The sequence below is a fragment of the Euprymna scolopes genome, chromosome 44 (assembly GCF_053919585.1).
Source record: "Euprymna scolopes isolate OS-2025 chromosome 44, ASM5391958v1, whole genome shotgun sequence".
Classification (NCBI taxonomy): domain Eukaryota; kingdom Metazoa; phylum Mollusca; class Cephalopoda; order Sepiida; family Sepiolidae; genus Euprymna; species Euprymna scolopes.
The window spans coordinates 19435071-19455000 of record NC_136525.1 but is presented as its reverse complement, the minus strand read 5'-3'; the positions used below and the strand labels follow the sequence as shown (position 1 = coordinate 19455000).

The 19930-nt window shown below is 34.9% G+C and overlaps 1 protein-coding gene across 5 annotated transcripts in view; it reads right to left on the bottom strand.

Moving 5' to 3' along the window:
• Window positions 1-19930, bottom strand: part of LOC145268721 (band 3 anion transport protein-like) — a 971550-nt gene that overhangs the window by 331593 nt on the left and 620027 nt on the right. For all 5 annotated transcript variants that reach the window (XM_080124275.1, XM_080124277.1, XM_080124273.1 and 2 more), the window contains one exon: window positions 10646-10711. In XM_080124275.1, the coding sequence (XP_079980401.1) occupies window positions 10646-10687 (42 nt within the window). In that variant the 5' untranslated portion in view covers window positions 10688-10711. The remainder of the gene's footprint in view (window positions 1-10645; window positions 10712-19930) is intronic.

Here is a 19930-nt window from a genome sequence, read left to right as displayed (position 1 = left end):
AAAGGCTGAAAAGATTCTCCTGACCACATGTAATGTATTAGAACAGTGTTAATAATTAATATGTACTTAAATTAATAGACATCTACTAAAATTAGCCAATGAAAAAGAAGAATAAAAACACGAATATTATGAAGGGGTCACAGATTAACAACGGGATTTCGGGAATGAAAGTGAAAAAAAAATCCATGAATTAGCAAACAAAATATATTTATATCAACAATTTTATATAGATGTAAAATGTAATTTGAAAGACAAAAGTGTGTTGTGCTGTTTTAAATTTCTTTTTTTTTTTTACACAGGTATCACCACTTATCAAGGACCGAAGGCCATTCAAGGATAATGGGTGTACATTAGTCAATGTGATTATAGCGTAGTTATCATAAGTAGTGGGAATTTTGTAAATTGGATTACTTAGGGAGACGGTTCATCAAGAACTTGTTTACGTTGGACTTGAAGACAATCAGGTTGTAGTCAGTTGGAAAGCAGGCAATCAGAAGAGAGTTCCACAGGCGTGCAGTTCTAAGAAAGAAGCTTTGTTCATGGAATCTGCATTTAGGTTTAGGCACAGATAAAGAGTGTGGGAAATTATTGATAGTGGTTTTGGCTAGACGGGTGTTTTTCATGAAAGTTTGGCGAGGGGGGGGGGACCATAGATTGAAGCGCAGCTGAGCACTTGCCATGAAAATAACGATAATGCAGAGACAGGCTTCAACGTCTCTTCTGTGGGAAAGAGGTTGCAGGGCATCCCTCACTAAGCTACAAAGTCTATTTTGAACTCTGTCAAGGCAGGATAAGCTGCTTCTTCCAGCGTTGGGCATTCCAGTCACATATTTCTAGGGTAGATGTTGTTGACATTAAGAGTCGGAGCACATCGCAGCTATCATCATGGGAGAATGTAAGTTCACATCGGTCTGTTACTCTAACGTACACTGATTTTTCTCGTTGAGAAATTACTCTGAGTTAACACATTCCTGTGAAAACTTATTTGTTTCGGGGGGGGGGGAGCAAGGAGAAAAGTGCATCTCGACAAAGCGGAGAAAGAAAAAGGTTAGTAATTATAGACATTTCCTTTTCAACATTCGCCCGCATCGCATCTTGATGTAAAAATCCGATGCCAAACACTTGGTTAGCATTGAAGTTTGAAACGATATTCATTGGTCAGAGATATTTTCAGTAAACAAAAGGGAAAGATGAAGAGAGCACAATCAAACGAAACAAAGAAAGAAAGAGGTTAGCTATTCGAACCATTTGCTTTTTAGTGTTCGTCAGCATTGTTTTGCGACTCAGTCGCCACAAATATGTCAACATTTCGAACTATAGTAGTTTATGTGCATTGGATTTGTTTCTCTTGCATTCGAACCACTTAAATTTATGTTATCTATATAAATAAAACAGTAAATGTATGTATGTGTATCCGTATAAAAATATTTAACCGATAAACTCTTAAACTACCAGTCACATAACACTGAAATTAACACGAAATAGTAATCATACACCAAAGATAGTTTATAACGAGTAAAATCTTTGTTTGGATGAATCAATAATGCGTACAGAAATATGTCAGCAAGTTGAATGCAAAATGTTCATTTCAAATGCTTTAAGTATTTACTTCAACAGTGTTCAATACGTAGGTAAGGCTAGGTAGTAAGTTATAAAATATATATGGCAATTAAGCTACACAATATTCCGCGTTTTATCCATGCTAGGATTCAAGCCTGATGAATTCTAGCGTGGATGAAACACGGAATATTCTGTGTAACTTAATTGCCATATATATATATATATATATATATATATATATATATATATATTTAGTAAGTTATAAAATATATATGGTAATTAAGTTACACAGAATGAATATATATATATATATATATATATATATATATATATATATTCATATTCATATCTGTTTGTTTGTTCACAATTTGATTAATATATACAAAACGTGTCTTGCTTTAATCTTTCATTTATTTCTATATATAGTACGATGCTTGGAAAAATATACAATTAAGAGATCACCTTATTTGCATATGACATTAAGAAAAATTGATTTTACTAAATAGCGGTATCTTAGTTAATGTTTTTAGCGAGAGAACTATTTGAAGTATTCTATTTAAAATTGTTATTTAATAAATTCTAAACAACAATTATAGTGATAATATATTTAATTTAAAATATTTTGGAATTAATATTTCCAACAGCAACCTTTTTTGAAACTTTTTTTTAGAGTTATTTGCTCCTAGATGCTATCCATAAAAAAAAAAAACGTTTACCAAATATCATTTGGTGATTTCATTAAATTTCTAGCTGGGAACATAATTCCGTGTAGATAGAAAAAAATGTTTGCCTTTTATTGTGTTTTTTTTTAATATTAAAAAAAAAAGAACACTCACGAAAAAATCTGCAAAGATTTCATTTGTTTGTTTGTTTTGTTTTTTTTATTCCTAACGGCAATACAGAAATCGGTAAATTTTTACCACGAAATTCAGCATCGTTTAATACCTAAAAAATGAAGATCTACTGCCCCTTTCCTCTAAATTCCACAATTTACACTTTTTTCTTTTTTCGCGTTAATTTCATCGATTACAAACTTAATTTTCTAAGTAGAAAGGTAACTTTATATGACGTGACCCAGCAGAGTTTAACCCCTAAAGAATGGAGAGCTACTTTTTTTTGCAACCTAATACATTTAAACAGCCTTTATAAATATTATGGGAAGAAATTTTGAAAAATAAATAAAATACTAAAATAACATGTTAGAGTGGGGGATCACTTTTCTATATAAATTTAACGTAAAATGAGCACCCGCTTTTTGGCCACCAAGCGTTCAACGAGACATGTCATCTCTAGCATTTTTTTTCAAGTTTGGCGATTGAAGGGGACGGCAAAATCTGACAAATACAATTTGTTTTTTTCTGGTGGTGGTGGTGGGGGAATTACATTGGAAACATAAAATAATGATAAATTTAATTACTTTTATGAGACCATTCTCTACTTTCACCTAACAATTTATTAAACAAAACAAAGCCCAAAATATCATAAAACGACAAATAAAAAGCAAATTGAAAAGCCCCCACCCACTAAAAAAAGCAAATCTAAAATTTCCTTCATTTACAAAAAAAAAAAAAAAAAAAACAGTAAAAAAAAGTGCTCTTACAAAAAGTAAAGATAAATGTGTAGTTTAGCGGCGTAAATTATTTGACAGCCAAAAATTTATAAAAACTATTTATTTTTATATAAAACATTATTAGACCCAAAGACTAAAATAAAATTTTAAAAATTCATTTTTATGTTGTTTTTATCATTTTTTATTAAATGTGCACGCCTTACTATGTGTATCAGAATTTTGGGGGAATTTTGACACCCCTAACACAAAACTGCGAATAAAATATAAAAAACTCATAATTTCTCTTTTAAAAGTGGGTTGTTTATTTTCTTTATGGGTTATACTTCCAAAATAAACTATTAAAGTTGTATGAAAAATAATAGAAATATTATTTTAAAAAAAAGTGTTTACAAAATGCCGGCGAGCTTCGATACAGCCATTGTTTTACGTAATGAAATCAATTGAATTTTAGGAGTTAAATATTTTTCAATTTTTAAACTTTAAAAATCTATCAAAATTTTTCTATTGATTCAATTTTTACGATATTTTCAGGGTCAATGTGAAATTTTATGCTCTTTCCAATAAACTGAATATAATATTTTAAACAAACGTTCCCCCCACACATTTTTAAACGTCTATTTTAATTTAAATAATTAATTAATGTACCAAAATTTTATATATCACAAATTGAAGATAAAAGATCAATAAATAATATATTGTAAATTAAAATAAAAAAATAAGTGTTTTTTGGAAATTTTCCTGTAAACTCCGAAGTGTAAAACCTTTTTTTTTTTCAAAACCACGTTGATTTTTTTTTTTTTAATTGGAAGCCTATGTTCTGCTTATCCAGTAAGTAATGGACGATAACAACAATGTTTTTTCTATTTCATTCAATATTTTCTTATTTTAGATATTTAAAAAAAAATTTCACTCAACAAAAAAGAATGAAAATATAACAAATCAAAAATTTATGTATTTCTTTGAGAAAAGAAAAAATTGCTGGAGTGTTTTTTTCTTTTTTTTAAAGAAATAATCTTATGAGTAAAATTTGACTATTTTTAAACTATGGGAACACATATTTCTCCAGGTACAAGGCTACACGCCTAACGCGAATGTGTGGTTTTTATGTCCTTTTGTTCATCCATAGTTCAAAACAAGGAAAAAAATTACTTCCGGTTTTTCGAAAAATGATTCCATGATCGCGCGTTTTTCAAATAGTCACTTAAAAAATTATTTTATTTAAAAAATAAACGGAATTTAAAATATAAATATGGAGAATGGAACTACACGTTGAATTGTTTTTTTTTTTTAGGTAAATGATTTTTGGAATTTATATCGATTTTTTATACTCGAAGGAAGAAAAATTTCGTTGATTTTCTTCAAATCTTTTTTAAAGAAAGCCGATTAAAAAAAATCAAAACAAATATTGCATAATTTGCTATTAAACCTGTTATTATTATTTTTTTAATTTGGTCTTTGCTCCTTTGAACAAAAAAATAGGGTTTGAATTACATTTTTCAAGTAGTTATAAGCTTGTAAAAATAGGAGGTCGAATTATTCAATTTTTTCACGCATTCTTAAAATCGGTTTCTGACACTGCCGTTAAAATTTGACCCTTTTTAGGTTTGGCAGATTGACTTTTTAAAGACCAAATTTGGCCTTTTTACGCTCTTTCATTATAAAATCAAAAACAAAAAAAAAAATGGCGGCCAAAAACCTAGTTCATGGAAGAGATTAAAAAGGCTAATCTGCCAAACCTTAGAAACGCCAAATTTTAAAAGCAATATAGCGGCATCGATTAATAAATATAAATGATAAAAAAATAATAAAAATGACATTTTTTTTCTGGTTTTGGGTCTAACAATGTGTTTTATATGAAAATGAATAGTTTTTATATTTTTTTGTCTGGCAAATAATTTACGCCGCTAAACTACATATTTACCAAAATAAAAAATAAATGCGCGCATTAATGTTTATAAACGTTATTTTTTTTTTTAGTTTCACAAAACCGTGAGTTTTCTTAGGCAGTGATCCCTTCTGCCGAAATATCTGGTGGAGAGGATATCAGATACTTCTTTTTGGGGGCGATTACATTTACATGTTTTTATCCGTTCTTTTATTTTGGAAATTGTTGTGGGGGTATCCACGTTACCCATGATGAAAATGATTAGTATAGCAGGCGTGTTTCAAACGGAACTTCATGTCAACCCAGGCAACTCCGGGTACCCATGCTAGTATATATATATATATATATATATATATATATATATATATATATATATATATATATATATATAACTACTCGATCAATTTATATGATTTATTTTCTTCCGTATATGACATCTTCGTTCCGTGACGGGTACGTACATCATAAAGACTTTTCCGTATTTTTTTTTCTTACAATTAGGTTGAATTCTGGACAACAATCGGAAGAATAAAAGCCCCCCCCCCCAACCTCGTCGGTATCCGTCGAGAGAACGATTTCGTTTTGTTTTTAAGCTTCCTCCTCCTCCTCCTCCTCCTCCTCCGCCGCCTTCTTGCTGTGTTATTGATTCGATTATTAAAAAATAAATAAATACTTGCTTCTGCAATTTAAGAAAGAAAATATTTGAAAAAAAAAAAAAAATGGTTCAGCTCTCAAACAGGAAACAACAAAGGCACGGTGGGTCGTCACGTGCAACTATTCTGGGAAGTTCAGTACAATAAAATAAAAATGAAAGAAAGAAGAAAGGAAAGAAAGAAAGAAAGAAAGAAAGAAAGAAAGGAAAGGCGTAAAGTAGAATATTCAAATATCAGAGCTGCCTTTCTGTTTCTGGTACGAAGTCATTTAGACGCAAGCCAGCGATTGAGTTTCGTTTTGTTTTTAACGGCATATCAGGCTTTTATTTTGTGCGGATATTATTATTCCAATTGATCTGGGAGAAACCTCAAACTTTGAATATGGGTGAGAAAGACGAAAGATGTGCATGAGGGAAGAAAGAGGGAAGGATGTAAAATCTATAATATAAATCTCATCTGTTTGTTTAAATGTATGTATGTATGTATGTACGTATGTATGTATGTATGTATGTATGTATCTATGCCTAAAACTTTCGACAGCGATGGCAGATTTTCACAAGATCGGTATCGTTTTGAAGCTCGACCTTTCGGACGACAAATATCGAAAAACTGGCCCAAAACATTAATTCCTTCACCCTCAACTGTGCAGTTTTCTACAAGAAGGAGTCATCCCCTCTTTTCGATTGACGAGGCTTAATTTAAACCTTTGCTACTTCCGGTTTGGCGATGGACGCAACAGCAAAGACGTCACGCTTTTTTTTTACAAGTTCTTTTCCTCGTTCGTGGTACGAGTTCGAGCCTGCTTGCCTACTACCATTTTTTTTATTTTGCTCATCCCACACTTCCAAATACTCAGGCAACGCCGGGCACCCAGGCTATATATATATATATATATATATATATATATATATATATATATATATATATATATATATATATATATATATATAGTGCTATATCGTTATTTATCATCATTATCTATTGTTGGATTATTATATATTTGTTATTAAGTCATTATCATTGCTAGATCAATTTTTATATCATTATTCATTTATTTCTAGCCTGGATGCCTGGCGTTGCCCGGGTGTTTAGAGGTGTGTGTTAAGCAAAAAAAAAAAAAAAAGTGGGAGTAGGTAGGCAGGCTCGAACTCGTACCGTGAAAGAGGAAAAGAACCCAGAAAAAAGTGATGTCTTTGTTGTTGTGTCCATCGACATTTGTCGTCTGAAGGGTCGAGCTTCAAAACGATACCAATCTCATGAAAATCCGTCGCCTCTGTCGAAAGTTTTAGGCAGACATACAAGCATGCATACATACATACATACATACATACATTTAAACAGACAGGTGAGATTTATATAATAGATTATTTACGTATATTAATTTCCTTTTATGATCATTATTTTATTTATACCATTATTTTCTGGTTGATTCTATCTATTGTTTATTATTTAAATTTATTATGATTATTTATTATTAAATCATTATTTATTATTATTTATTATTTAAATTTTAAAATCTATTCTGTTAGATTTTTTTTTCATCTCTATTTCTCTTCCCTTCTTCTCTATATCAATAATGTAGCCGCTAGAATTCCCCTCTGGAAAAAAAGTATCGTAGATTTGCAACAACAGATGCCACATACAAATTCAATACATCTACCCTGATAGCCACTATCTTATGTAACTTTTGAACACCATTTCAGACAAATTCAATCGTGATGATAAAATACTACATTACATCCTAGGAGCAACACCATCACAACCGCAACATCGTTACAGGAAGAGATACCTATTTTTCTCTATAAATATTCAGATCTACCACCACAATCAGTCGACACTGGGAGGAAATTTACACGTTCCACAGATCCTACGCTTACACCGGCCACAACCGGCTCATATATGCACGATATACCATTATCTTTCCTGTAGTAGAATAAAAAATAATAATAATAAAGTCTGCCTCGGGAAAGTTTGCTGCCTCTGATTGGTTGGCCACTAATTCTCTTATTATGGAATTAGATCATTCTAAATGAACACTTCAGAACATTATAATATGGCGTCGCTAGAACAAATACTTAGTCGCACGGCGTCAATTTCATTTAATAGACACTTAATTTTCAACATATAACAGCGAATGAATCGTCCATCGCTTTTACGTAACTAATGACTGTTTAGCTTTCCTGCTAAGACTGAAACATACACAAAACTACTACTAGATACAATACTATCCTCTTGCTTCTTTTTTCTTTCTTTTTTTCTTTGTGGTCGTCGCCGTCAAATATAAACAACACACGAGTAGTATCAAGACATCCGTACCAGCTTTCAAGCGGGGAACGATGTTCACCGATATTATATCAGTCGCGGTTTAATGTTTAATGTTTGCTCATTTTTTTCCATTTACACATCTAATTTTACACATTAACTAATTTGTTAGGATAACACTTTCTTTCCTCATTCTGATCGCCTACAAGCAGAGGACGATGTTTACACAAAATATATATGCTGCGATTTAATGAATTTCCTAAAGATTGGCAACTTATTTTTAACAATTCAGCATGCTAACATACATGCATAAGTCAAAAAAAATATACATAACGTCTTTTAACACTCGATAATCGCACAAACATCTAAAATTTAATCAACTTCTAAACATGATGCAATTCTGCTAAAAACATATTTGAAGTCTTGATAATCGCTCAAAACTTTTAAAATTAAATTTTAAAACTCTTAAAATTTTACCACGGTGAACTCTAACAAAAGGTTTGAGAATTAGTGGCATTTTAACACACATTGCTAACACTTTCCTTGCGCAACTATTCCTCTGGCTTTCATCAGGTGGTAACCGCAACGGGATAGGAATTCTGAATCATTGTTCCTATCCCGTCGCGGTTACCACCTGATGAAGGCCAGATGAATAGTTGGTTGAAACGTCATGAAACAACAACTAAGAAAGATGAGGATAATAGTCCGTAATAAAATAAATTACTAAATAATACTCATCTCAATAATGAATTCCAATTAAATAATATATATATATCAGTACAGACTTGACGATGGAAGATCAGATAATAAATAAATATGGATTTTATAATTATATAAGACCAAAAAAATCCAACCTTGATCATCCTTCGGAACCCGTGGCGCAGTAGATAAAGACGTCGAATCTCTATAGTTCCAGATGAGAATTGTCTGAAGATAGTGGTTTCAATCCTACCCAAAGCCGGTCAGAGGCTTACTTGGCCAAAACGTGGTGAGACGACAACAACTATGGAAGGCAGTAATTGCTGAGAATGCAGCAGGAGATTCGGAGTTCCTATCTCGTCGCGGTAAGCGTAGGATCTGTGGAACGTGTAGATTTCCTCCCAGCGTCAACTGATTGCGGTGGTAGGTCTAAATATTTATAGAGAAAAATAGGTATCCCTTCCTTTAACCATGTTGCGGTTGTGATGGTGTTGCTCCTAGGATGTAATGTAGTATTTTATCATCACGATTGAATTTGTCTGAAATGGTGTTCGAAAGTTACATAAGATAGTGGCTGTCAGGGTAGATGTATTGAATTTGTATGTGGCATCTGTTGTTGGCCGAAACGTTATGAAACAACAACTAAGAAAGATGAGGATAATAGTCCGCAATAAGTAAATTAATAGATAATACTCATCTCAATAATGAATTCCAATTAAATAATGTACATGGATGTGTATGTTCTGCATTTTGTATTTGTGCACATCCATGCAAATTTGTTCCTAATAATGTTTCTTTCCTGCATCTTACAAAGATATTCTCACCTTTTGTATTTTTTTTTTTTTTTTTGGCTATGAACCTTCTTTCCTGACAAATATGCTTAAATATTATAATTTAATTTACGCAGATTTTGTATTCATTATTATAGAACCAATGCTCTATTGATTATTATATTGTACCCAATATATAGTAGTAATTTCAAAAGTTAAAAAATGCCTTGGGTGTCATCAGCTAAAATCGAAATCGAAACATAAAACTCTCCAGCCTTGTGCGATACCATCTGAGCTAAGTGCATATAAATACCAAAACTTTAAAAAAAAAAATATTGTTGTTAAACATATAAATATATATATGTGCATGTGTAGAAAGTATACATTAAGTCGACTTACGCCTGCCATGTTACAATTTTTCAATTTTTATCCCTTATGAGCTATTTTTACAAGCTATTTTTTCCGAAAATTTTTTTTATAATTTCGCACATTCATTCATCTATGCTTTTCAAACAAAATTTTCTTCTTGTTGCAATTAATCGATTTCATTGAAATTTGTCGTCTGCTGACCGCTGATTGCTGATTAGTAAGGCTATGACAACAGCATATTCTTTTTCATTGTTTTGACTCTCGGGTGTGTATTGGTTGATGTCTTATATGCTTTTATATAGAGTGTTGTGATTCTCGGTTGATTACCAGTATCGGATATATACTCGAGAGTCAAAACAATGAAAAGAATATTCTGTTGTCGTAGCTAATCACGTCGGTGCTTTCCGGCTGCCAAAAAATGCTGGTGCAACCTTGGGTCAGTAGTGAAATGTCTTAAATTATTTAAAACAAATTCGGTATTATTATTATCTATTATTGTACGAAAAATCTGAATCTGTCTGTCACCGTCTTCTATTTTAACGTCATAACGTCATTGCTAGAAAACTTTTCAAACTTAACAACTGAACTATATGTTTGGGTTTCGATTCTAGCTAATAATACCCAATTTTTTATCTTGTTTTTTTTTTTTTTTTTTTTTTTTTACTTTTGAAATCACTACTACATATTGGGTACATTATAATATTCAATATAAAATTGGCTCTATAAAAATAAAAATGAAATCTGCATAAATTAAAATATCATCTTTGAGCATATTTTACGATCGGGTCATGCCAGGGAGGGGCTACTGTATAGATTGGGTACAATATAATAATCAATAGAGAATTTATATATATAAATGAGTAAAATGCTAACTTACAGCTTCTCGGGCTGGTCGTTTGCCAGAGACTTTCTTCGGCATGCTGATTGAAGATGCTTATGTGACCTGCAAGTATAAATAAATAAAAATTAATACATTAAATTGACACGATACAAAGACATGATAATCTATAGATTAATATGATAGCATGTGTGTTATTTATTTTGTGTGTCTCGCTTACAGCGGAGTGACTGTCGTTTAATTGTTATGGACTTCCATTTCTTTTAATAAATAATTTTACCAAGAATTCTCCATAAGTTTTGGTTTCGATTATAGCTGTTGGCACCTAAGTCATTTTTTTTTTTTTTTAAATAATTTTACCAAGAATTCTTCAGAAGTTTTGGTTTTGGTTTCGATTATAGCTTGATAGCACTTAAGTTATCTATTTTTTTTAATAAATAATTTTATCAAGAATTCTTCATAGGTTTTGGTTCCAGTTTCCATTATGGCTGAAGGAACTTAAGTTTTATATATATATATATATATATATATATATATATATATATATATATATATATATATAACTACTTAATTTACTCACATAAAATTAATATACGAAAGTATAGATTTATGCGTAAACTTTAAGTATTTACTTCAAAAGTGCTCAATACGTAGGTAGAGCTAGTTAGTAAGTTATAGAATATATATGGCGATTAAGCTACACTGAATATTCAGCGTTTCATCCACTCTAGGATTTCTGAGGCTTATGCGCGAATTCTGTGGTTGTTTATCGTTTTTATATATTCAGTGTAGCTTAATTGCCATATATATTTTATAAATTACTATATATATATATTTTTCTTTTTTTCGTAAGTTTTTATTTCAGTTTCGATTCCATCTTATGCGCCCCAGTAATATGGATATATTTTTTTTTATTTTTGAAATCGCAACTTTATAATATATAAAAATCGATAGAACATTAACTCTATAATAATATTTACGAAATCTGCAAGAATTAAAATATCATATATAAGCGTATTTTACGACCAGGCTTTGCCGGGTATCCCTGCTAGCTTAGGTAAATACTTTTGCAGTTTAAACAAAACAGCTATAATAATATCAGGGCGTCTCTATTTACGCTGAACATCTACAGAATACCAACATCAATATACAGGGTGTTCCAAAAGTCTAGGGCACATTTGACATTGAATATCTTAAGAACTATTAAGATATTGGATCTAAAAAGAAATGAAAAATATCAAAAGCCTTACAAAAAACTTAATGCATTTTACTTTAAAATGGAACCACTTTCATCTTTCTACTTTTCAGAGTTATGAAGATATGAGGACTTGAAATGTGACCAAGACTTTTGGAACACCCTGTATTACATATGAATGAGTCCTCCTGTGGAATTTCCACAGGTCCTGCTAGTTTTAATTAACTCCTTATTAGTTTTTTCGTTTTTTATTTTTAATGGGATGATCATCTTTAGTTAACTATTACGTGTAATTATATTCATGCAGATATTCTACATGATTTATACTTGCATAATATTTGCGTAAAATGGTTATATTAAACACAAACCTCTTTATATATTTATGTATGCATATATATATTCGTTTAAAAAATTTTGCCAACTATACTTGCGTAATATTTGCGTAAAAAGCTTATAGTAAATACAAAACTCTTTCTATGTATATATATATATGGTTGCGTATATATAATTGTTTGAAAAAATTTGCCTACTAAACTCCTCTGGGTCTACAGACATAGGGTATTTGAACTCATGCAAAACTTTATATTTGGGTTTTATCCGGGGAAAATCGATGCAAAAGTGTGAAAATTAAAAAAAAAATGGAATTTGTCAGGTGAAGGTTGAGCGACGGCATTACGAATATGCACGCGTAACGTAATACCTATTGCTTCCTGTTTTAATTTTTAGCCTTGCGGCAAACATATCTTCATAGCTCAATCATTAACGCCAAAGTAAAAAGTAAATCGTAAGCTAAACGTTTTGATTTCGATTCTCGGTGATGGCGAGAAATAACTTGATCTTTTTTTTTTACTCATGTTCACCCCTTACAAAGCATATCGCGATTGCGGCGATGGGACAGGGGCTTGAGCTTAGTTGATAAAGTGGGACCGATTAGATTGACAACTCTTTTTTGGACCCTATCTAAGAAGGAGAGACTAGTGGTAGATGCACCAGTCCAGATGTGGCAACAATACTCCATGCAAGGAGCTACTAATAAGTAAATAAATAAATAAATACTTCAAGGTAAAAAAAAAATAGCAACGGTAAATGTTATATGGACAGATTCAGGAAACGGCAATTTTTCCTCCTTTGTCAGAAACATCGCTCATGGAATATGAGGACTAAAGGAGAAAATAAGGAAAATGAAAGTTATGGAGTCCACTTTCTATTATCCCCGTTTTTATTGGTAACTTTCTAGTGGTCAGTTGTGAGGAAAAGTTGCTTAGCAAAATGTCTGACTTGCTACGTGTATACGTCGGCAGATATGCATATGGCACATTGCGTGTCAAATCAACAACGGATTAAACCATGTCCAACGCGGATGGAAATCTCGGGAAGACAAGTAAAGACAGTAGTTTCCAGTTGCTTTCCATTTTTTTTTTTTTTTTTTTTTTTTTACATGGGTGTCACCACTTATCAAGGCCCAGAGGCCACTCAAGGATAAGGGTTAATAGGTATACATTAGTCATTGTGATTTTAGCATAGTAAACAGTGGGAATTTTGTAACTTGGATTACTTAGGGGGACGATTCAATTAGAACTTGTTCACATTGGACTTTTTCTTTTTTTTTTTTTTATAGGTATCACCACATTATCAAGGCCAATAGGGCACTCAAGGATAAGGGTTAAAGAGTGTACAGTAGAAATTGGACAATATAATAATCATTAGTAATGAAAATTTGTTAAATTTGATAACTTATATGGAACGGCTCATCAAGAACTTATTTACGTTAGACTTGAAGACAACCATATTGTAGTCAGCCGGAAAGCAGGAAAACGGAAGACAATTCCACAGGCGTGCAGTTCTAATAAAAAAAGCTTTGTTCATGGAATCTACGTTTAGATTCGGGGATGCATCTCCACCAGTGAGTTAAGCGATAGCCATCTGTCTCTCGGAGGTGGCGATTAAATGCGGCCCCCAGATATCAACCTGGAAATTTTTACAACTCGACGCGGTACAAACAGCGCCTGGCCTTCCCAAATGGTCACCCATCTGGTATTGGCCAGGCTCATCGTTGCTTAACTTCAGTGATCTGGCGAGAACCCGTATTTCAACGTGATTGTGCCGTGCATTGTACAGTGGGTTTAAAAAGAGAACTAGATGGGGAAGGGGAAGCGTATATCATCAGAGAAATATGGGACACCAGAGAAATATGGGACAGGCAAATAAATCGGAATCCTTTTCTTTTCTTTCCCTCTTTTGTAAACATCGGTCGATGAATGCGAGAATGTGAGGACTAAAGGACAAAATAAAGGGAAGCGAAAGTTATGAAGTTGCCGAAAATATACCCAATGTCCGCTTTCTATTTTCTCCCCACCCCCCAAAAAAAGACAAGAAAAGAAAAAAAAGACACTGAATTCTTAAAAAAGTGTTAGAATATAAAAAGGAAACTATGTTGACGAACAAGGTCGACTTTTGGCTAAAAAAGATGTTTTTATAAGTTAAGTGGTAATGTTGAGACACAGCGGCCTAGAATGAAAATGGCCTCTGAGTTGGAGCTTTATGTAAAAATCACACACACACACACACACACACACACACACACACACACACACACACACACATTATATATATGCCAAGGGTGAGAGTTCCATATACATTTACAGACTTTTCTTTCTCCAACTTTACAACATGGCAAGAAAGAAGAAAAAGAAAAAAAAAAAACAACATACTGATGATGGAGTATAGCTCCGAAATATATTCATGTTATAAATTTCAAACAAGTAAAATATTTGTTTATTTTCCTAATATTACGTTGTGATGATTTATCTTTCAAGCGCACTTGATGCGTATTTTATTTTATTCAAATTGAATCAACGTTTCTATATGGAACTCACACCTTTGACATTATTCTCGCTTTGCCTACGCACTGTTCCAACATTTCAAAATACAACCGCTCAGATATAACGTGCGGCTCTTTACAAACAGACTTCTTTCTCCAACTTTACAACATGGCAAGAAAGAAGAAAAAGAAAAAAAGAAAGAAAACAATATACTGAGGATGGAGTGCAGCTCTGAAATATATTCATGTTATAAATTTCAAACAAGTAAAATATTTGTTTATTTTCCTAATATTACGTTATGATTTGACTTTCAAGCGCACTAGATGTGTATTTTATTGTATATATATATATATAATTCGAAATGACTTGGCATAAAGAGTCCTTTCTATCCCCCAACTAATTGTTTGTATTCCCTTATTGAATAAATAAACCAATCTATATTTATCAATATATAGTTTTTGTGACTTCATTTCCCATTCCTATTGTTCTCCTATGTAAGCTCCAATGATACTTGTTGAGCTTTATATTTATATTGTCCCGATACGTCTCCTCTTATAAAATTGAGCTCACTCTTTTCTTCTAATGCACTAAGCTATATATATATATATATATATATATATATATATATATATATATATATATATATATATATATAGTCATCGACATACAGTTCTGTCTCGTTGTATCATAACTCATCAGTGCCGCTAGACTAGCACCTCTCCCAAGCCAAGGATCGAACCTAGAACGGTTGTGTTGACAGTCGGGAGTTCTACAACTCGACCACGGAATCTGAGTGTCTATTTAAACAAACATCTGTCCACCACTTGTACAGTGTTCAAACCGCTTGTTTGTAAACAAACCGCGAGCTTCGCATTTTTCAGCCAATTAAATAGCGAGTGAGATTATTTACGACAGTGCTCACCCATAAGAGAGCGATGAGACCATTCCAATATTTTTCCCGATTCCGATACAGTTCCCAATTCTGATTTCGATTCTCTAATAATCTCTAAATATTTAGCTATGAAGTAGTTATTTTTCCCAATAAAAGCAAAAACACAAGTTAAATGTGCAGATATTTTCAAGGGACGATCTACAGATTCTAATTTTACTATCAGTTTCAAATCAATAAAGATTCATTATTCTTAGCTTTTAACAAAATCAAATAAACACAATTAAAAGAATCGTTTTTGGCATCGGTAAATATGTACAAAAGTTTCCGATTCTGATATCAATTCTGATACCCCTAAAAGTTTCATTTTTTCCCGATTAATTGTCCCAACACTAATATATATATATAACTTCATTTTGTTCCTTCGCTACAATAATAATAAATGGCCAAGATCAAAGTGTAGTATCTGTTCCGGCAGATGCTGCACTTAAGATAATTTGTACCAGTCAATGGAGGGGAAACCCTCTATACTGGGACAATTATTATTTTTGGTAACCAGAGTGCCCCCTTTTTGCCTACTTTTAGGGGAGCTGGTTTTTACCTCACATTAAAAACGGCCTTGTGCCTAATTTGCTCAGTGGGGGAGCAAATAAACACCATCTGTTCCGGCAGATACTGCAAGCAAAGACCATATGTGGGGGCAACTCCACATATAAGACCTTGGTCAATGTAGGGGCAACCCTTCATACCAATTGTCACTATCCAACTCCCCTACTCCCCGGGGAGTTGGTCCCCATTTCCCCTTCACTCCTCACTTAAAAAATCGGCCTTGTGCCTAATTTGCTCGGTGGGGGAGCAAATAAATACCATCTGTTCCGGCAGATGCTGCACTTAAGATAATTTGTACCAGTCAATGGAGGGGAAACCCTCTATACTGGGGCAATTATTATTTTTGGTAACCAGAGTGCCCCCTTTTTGCCTACTTTTAGGGGAGCTGGTTTTTACCTCACATTAAAAACGGCCTTGTGCCTAATTTGCTCAGTGGGGGAGCAAATAAATACCATCTGTTCCGGCAGATACTGCAAGCTATGACTAGCTATGACTAGCAAAGACCAGATGTGGGGGTAACCCCACATGCCTGACCTTTAACCAGCTCCCATTTCCCACCTCTCGGGAGCTGGTCCCCTTTTTCCCTTCCCCCTCCCTTCACTCCTCACATTAAAAATCGGCCTTGTGCCTAATTTGCTCGGTGGGGGAGCAAATAAATACCATCTGTTCCGGCAGATGCTGCAAGCTATGACTAGCTATGACTAGCTATGACTAGCAAAGACCAGATGTGGGGGCAACCCCACATGCCTGACCTTTAACCAGCTCCCATTTCCCACCTCTCGCGAGCTGGTCCCCTTTTTCCCTTCCCCCTCCCTTCACTCCTCACATTAAAAATCGGCCTTGTGCCTAATTTTCTCGGTGGGGGAGCAAATAAATACCATCTGTTCCGGCAGATGCTGCACTTAAGATAATTTGTACCAGTCAATGGAGGGGAAACCCTCTATACTGGGACAATTATTATTTTTGGTAACCAGAGTGCCCCCTTTTTGCCTACTTTAAGGGGAGCTGGTTTTTACCTCACATTAAAAACGGCCTTGTGCCTAATTTGCTCAGTGGGGGAGCAAATAAACACCATCTGTTCCGGCAGATGCTGCAAGCTATGACTAGCTATGACTAGCTATGACTAGCAAAGACCAGATGTGGGGGCAACCCCACATGCCTGACTTTTAACCAGCTCCCATTTCCCACCTCTCAGGAGCTGGTCCCCTTTTTTCCTTCCCCCTCCCTTCACTCCTCACATTAAAAAATTGGTCTTGTGCCTAATTTGCTCGGTGGGGGAGCAAATAAATACCATCTGTTCCGGCAGATGCTGCACTTAAGATAATTTGTACCAGTCAATGGAGGGGAAACCCTCTATACTGGGACAATTATTATTTTTGGTAACCAGAGTGCCCCCTTTTTGCCTACTTTAAGGGGAGCTGGTTTTTACCTCACATTAAAAACGGCCTTGTGCCTAATTTGCTCAGTGGGGGAGCAAATAAACACCATCTGTTCCGGCAGATGCTGCAAGTTATGACTAGCTATGACTAGCTATGACTAGCAAAGACCAGATGTGGGGGCAACCCCACATGCCTTACCTTTAACCAGCTCCCATTTCCCACCTCTCGGGAGCTGGTCCCCTTTTTCCCTTCCCCCTCCCTTCACTCCTCACATTAAAAAATTGGTCTTGTGCCTAATTTGCTCGGTGGAGGAGCAAATAAATACCATCTGTTCCGGCAGATACTGCAAGCAAAGACCATATGTGGGGGCGACCCCACATATAAGACCTTGGTCAATGTAGGGGCAACCCTTCATACCAATTGTCACTATCCAGCTCCCCTACTCCCCGGGGAGTTGGTCCCCATTTCCCCTTCACTTCTCACTTTAAAAATCGGCCTTGTGCCTAATTTGCTCAGTGGGGGAGCAAATAAATACCATCTGTTCCGGCAGATACTGCAAGCTATGACTAGCTATGACTAGCAAAGACCAGATGTGGGGGCAACCCCACATGCCTGACCTTTAACCAGCTCCCATTTCCCACCTCTCGGGAGCTGGTCCCCTTTTCCCTTCCCCCTCCCTTCACTCCTCACATTAAAAATTGGCCTTGTGCCTAATTTGCTCGGTGGGGGGAGCAAATAAATACCATCTGTTCCGGCAGATACTGCAAGCTATGACTAGCTATGACTAGCAAAGACCAGATGTGGGGGCAACCCCACATGCCTGACCTTTAACCAGCTCCCATTTCCCACCTCTCGGGAGCTGGTCCCCTTTTTCCCTTCCCCCTCCCTTCACTCCTCACATTAAAAATCGGCCTTGTGCCTAATTTGCTCGGTGGGGGAGCAAATAAATACCATCTGTTCCGGCAGATGCTGCACTTAAGATAATTTGTACCAGTCAATGGAGGGGAAACCCTCTATACTGGGACAATTATTATTTTTGGTAACCAGAGTGCCCCCTTTTTGCCTACTTTTAGGGGAGCTGAATTTTACCTCACATTAAAAACGGCCTTGTGCCTAATTTGCTCAGTGGGGGAGCAAATAAATACCATCTGTTCCGGCAGATACTGCAAGCTATGACTAGCTATGACTAGCTATGACTAGCAAAGACCAGATGTGGGGGCAACCCCACATGCCTGACCATTAACCAGCTCCCATTTCCCACCTCTTGGGAGCTGGTCCCCTTTTTCCCTTCCCCCTCCCTTCACTCCTCACATTAAAAATCGGCCTTGTGCCTAATTTGCTCGGTGGGGGAGCAAATAAATACCATCTGTTCTTCAGATGCGGCACTTCCATTTCTCGTTCTCTTTCAGTGGAGAAGAAATCCTTCACGACTGAGACAATTTTTATTTTTCTACCTTTTCTCCACGTTAAAAAACGACCCTGGTGTCTAACTCTGTCCCGTGGGGAGGCATTGTAAACAGGTACAATAATATCATATCTTCCGGCCAAGATCAAAGTGTAGTATCTGTTCCGGCAGATACTGCAAGCTATGACTGGCTATGACTAGCTATGACTAGCAAAGACCGGATGTGGGGGCAACCCCACATGCCTGACCATTAACCAGCTCCCATTTCCCACCTCTCGGGAGCTGGTCCCCTTTTTCCCTTCCCCCTCCCTTCACTCCTCACATTAAAAATTGGCCTTGTGCCTAATTTGCTCGGTGGGGGAGCAAATAAATACCATCTGTTCTGATGCTGCATTTCAAATTTTTTGTTCTCGGTTAGTGGAGGAGGAATCCTTCACGACTGAGACAATTTTTATTTTTGTTCCTTTTCTCCACATTAAAAAACGACCTTGGTGTCTAAGTCTACCCTCGTGGGGAGGCAAGTAAATAGGTACAATATTATCATATCATCTATAATATAAATCTCACCTGTCTGTTTAAATGTATGTATGTATGTATGTATGTATGTATGTATGTATGTATGTATAAAACTTTCAACAGAGGCGACGGATTTTCATGAGGTCGGTATCGTTTTGAAGCTCGACTCTTCGGACGACAAATATTGAAAGAAATTGGCTAAAATCATTAATTTCTTTACCCTTAACTGGGCACTTTTCTACAGGGAGGGTTCACTTTTTTCACATATATTTTCGAAAGTCATCGCCTCTTTTCAATTGACTAGTCTTAACTTAATCCTTCGCCGCTTCCGGTTTGGCGATGGATGCAACGGCAAAGACGTCATGCTTTCTTTTTTTTTTTCACGTTGTTGTTTCCTCCTTCGCCGTACGGGTTCGAGCCTACCTGCCTACTACCACTTTTTTTTTTTTGCTCAACATACACCTTTAAACACCCGGGCAACGTTGGGCTAGGGGTGTCAGAATTTTTTT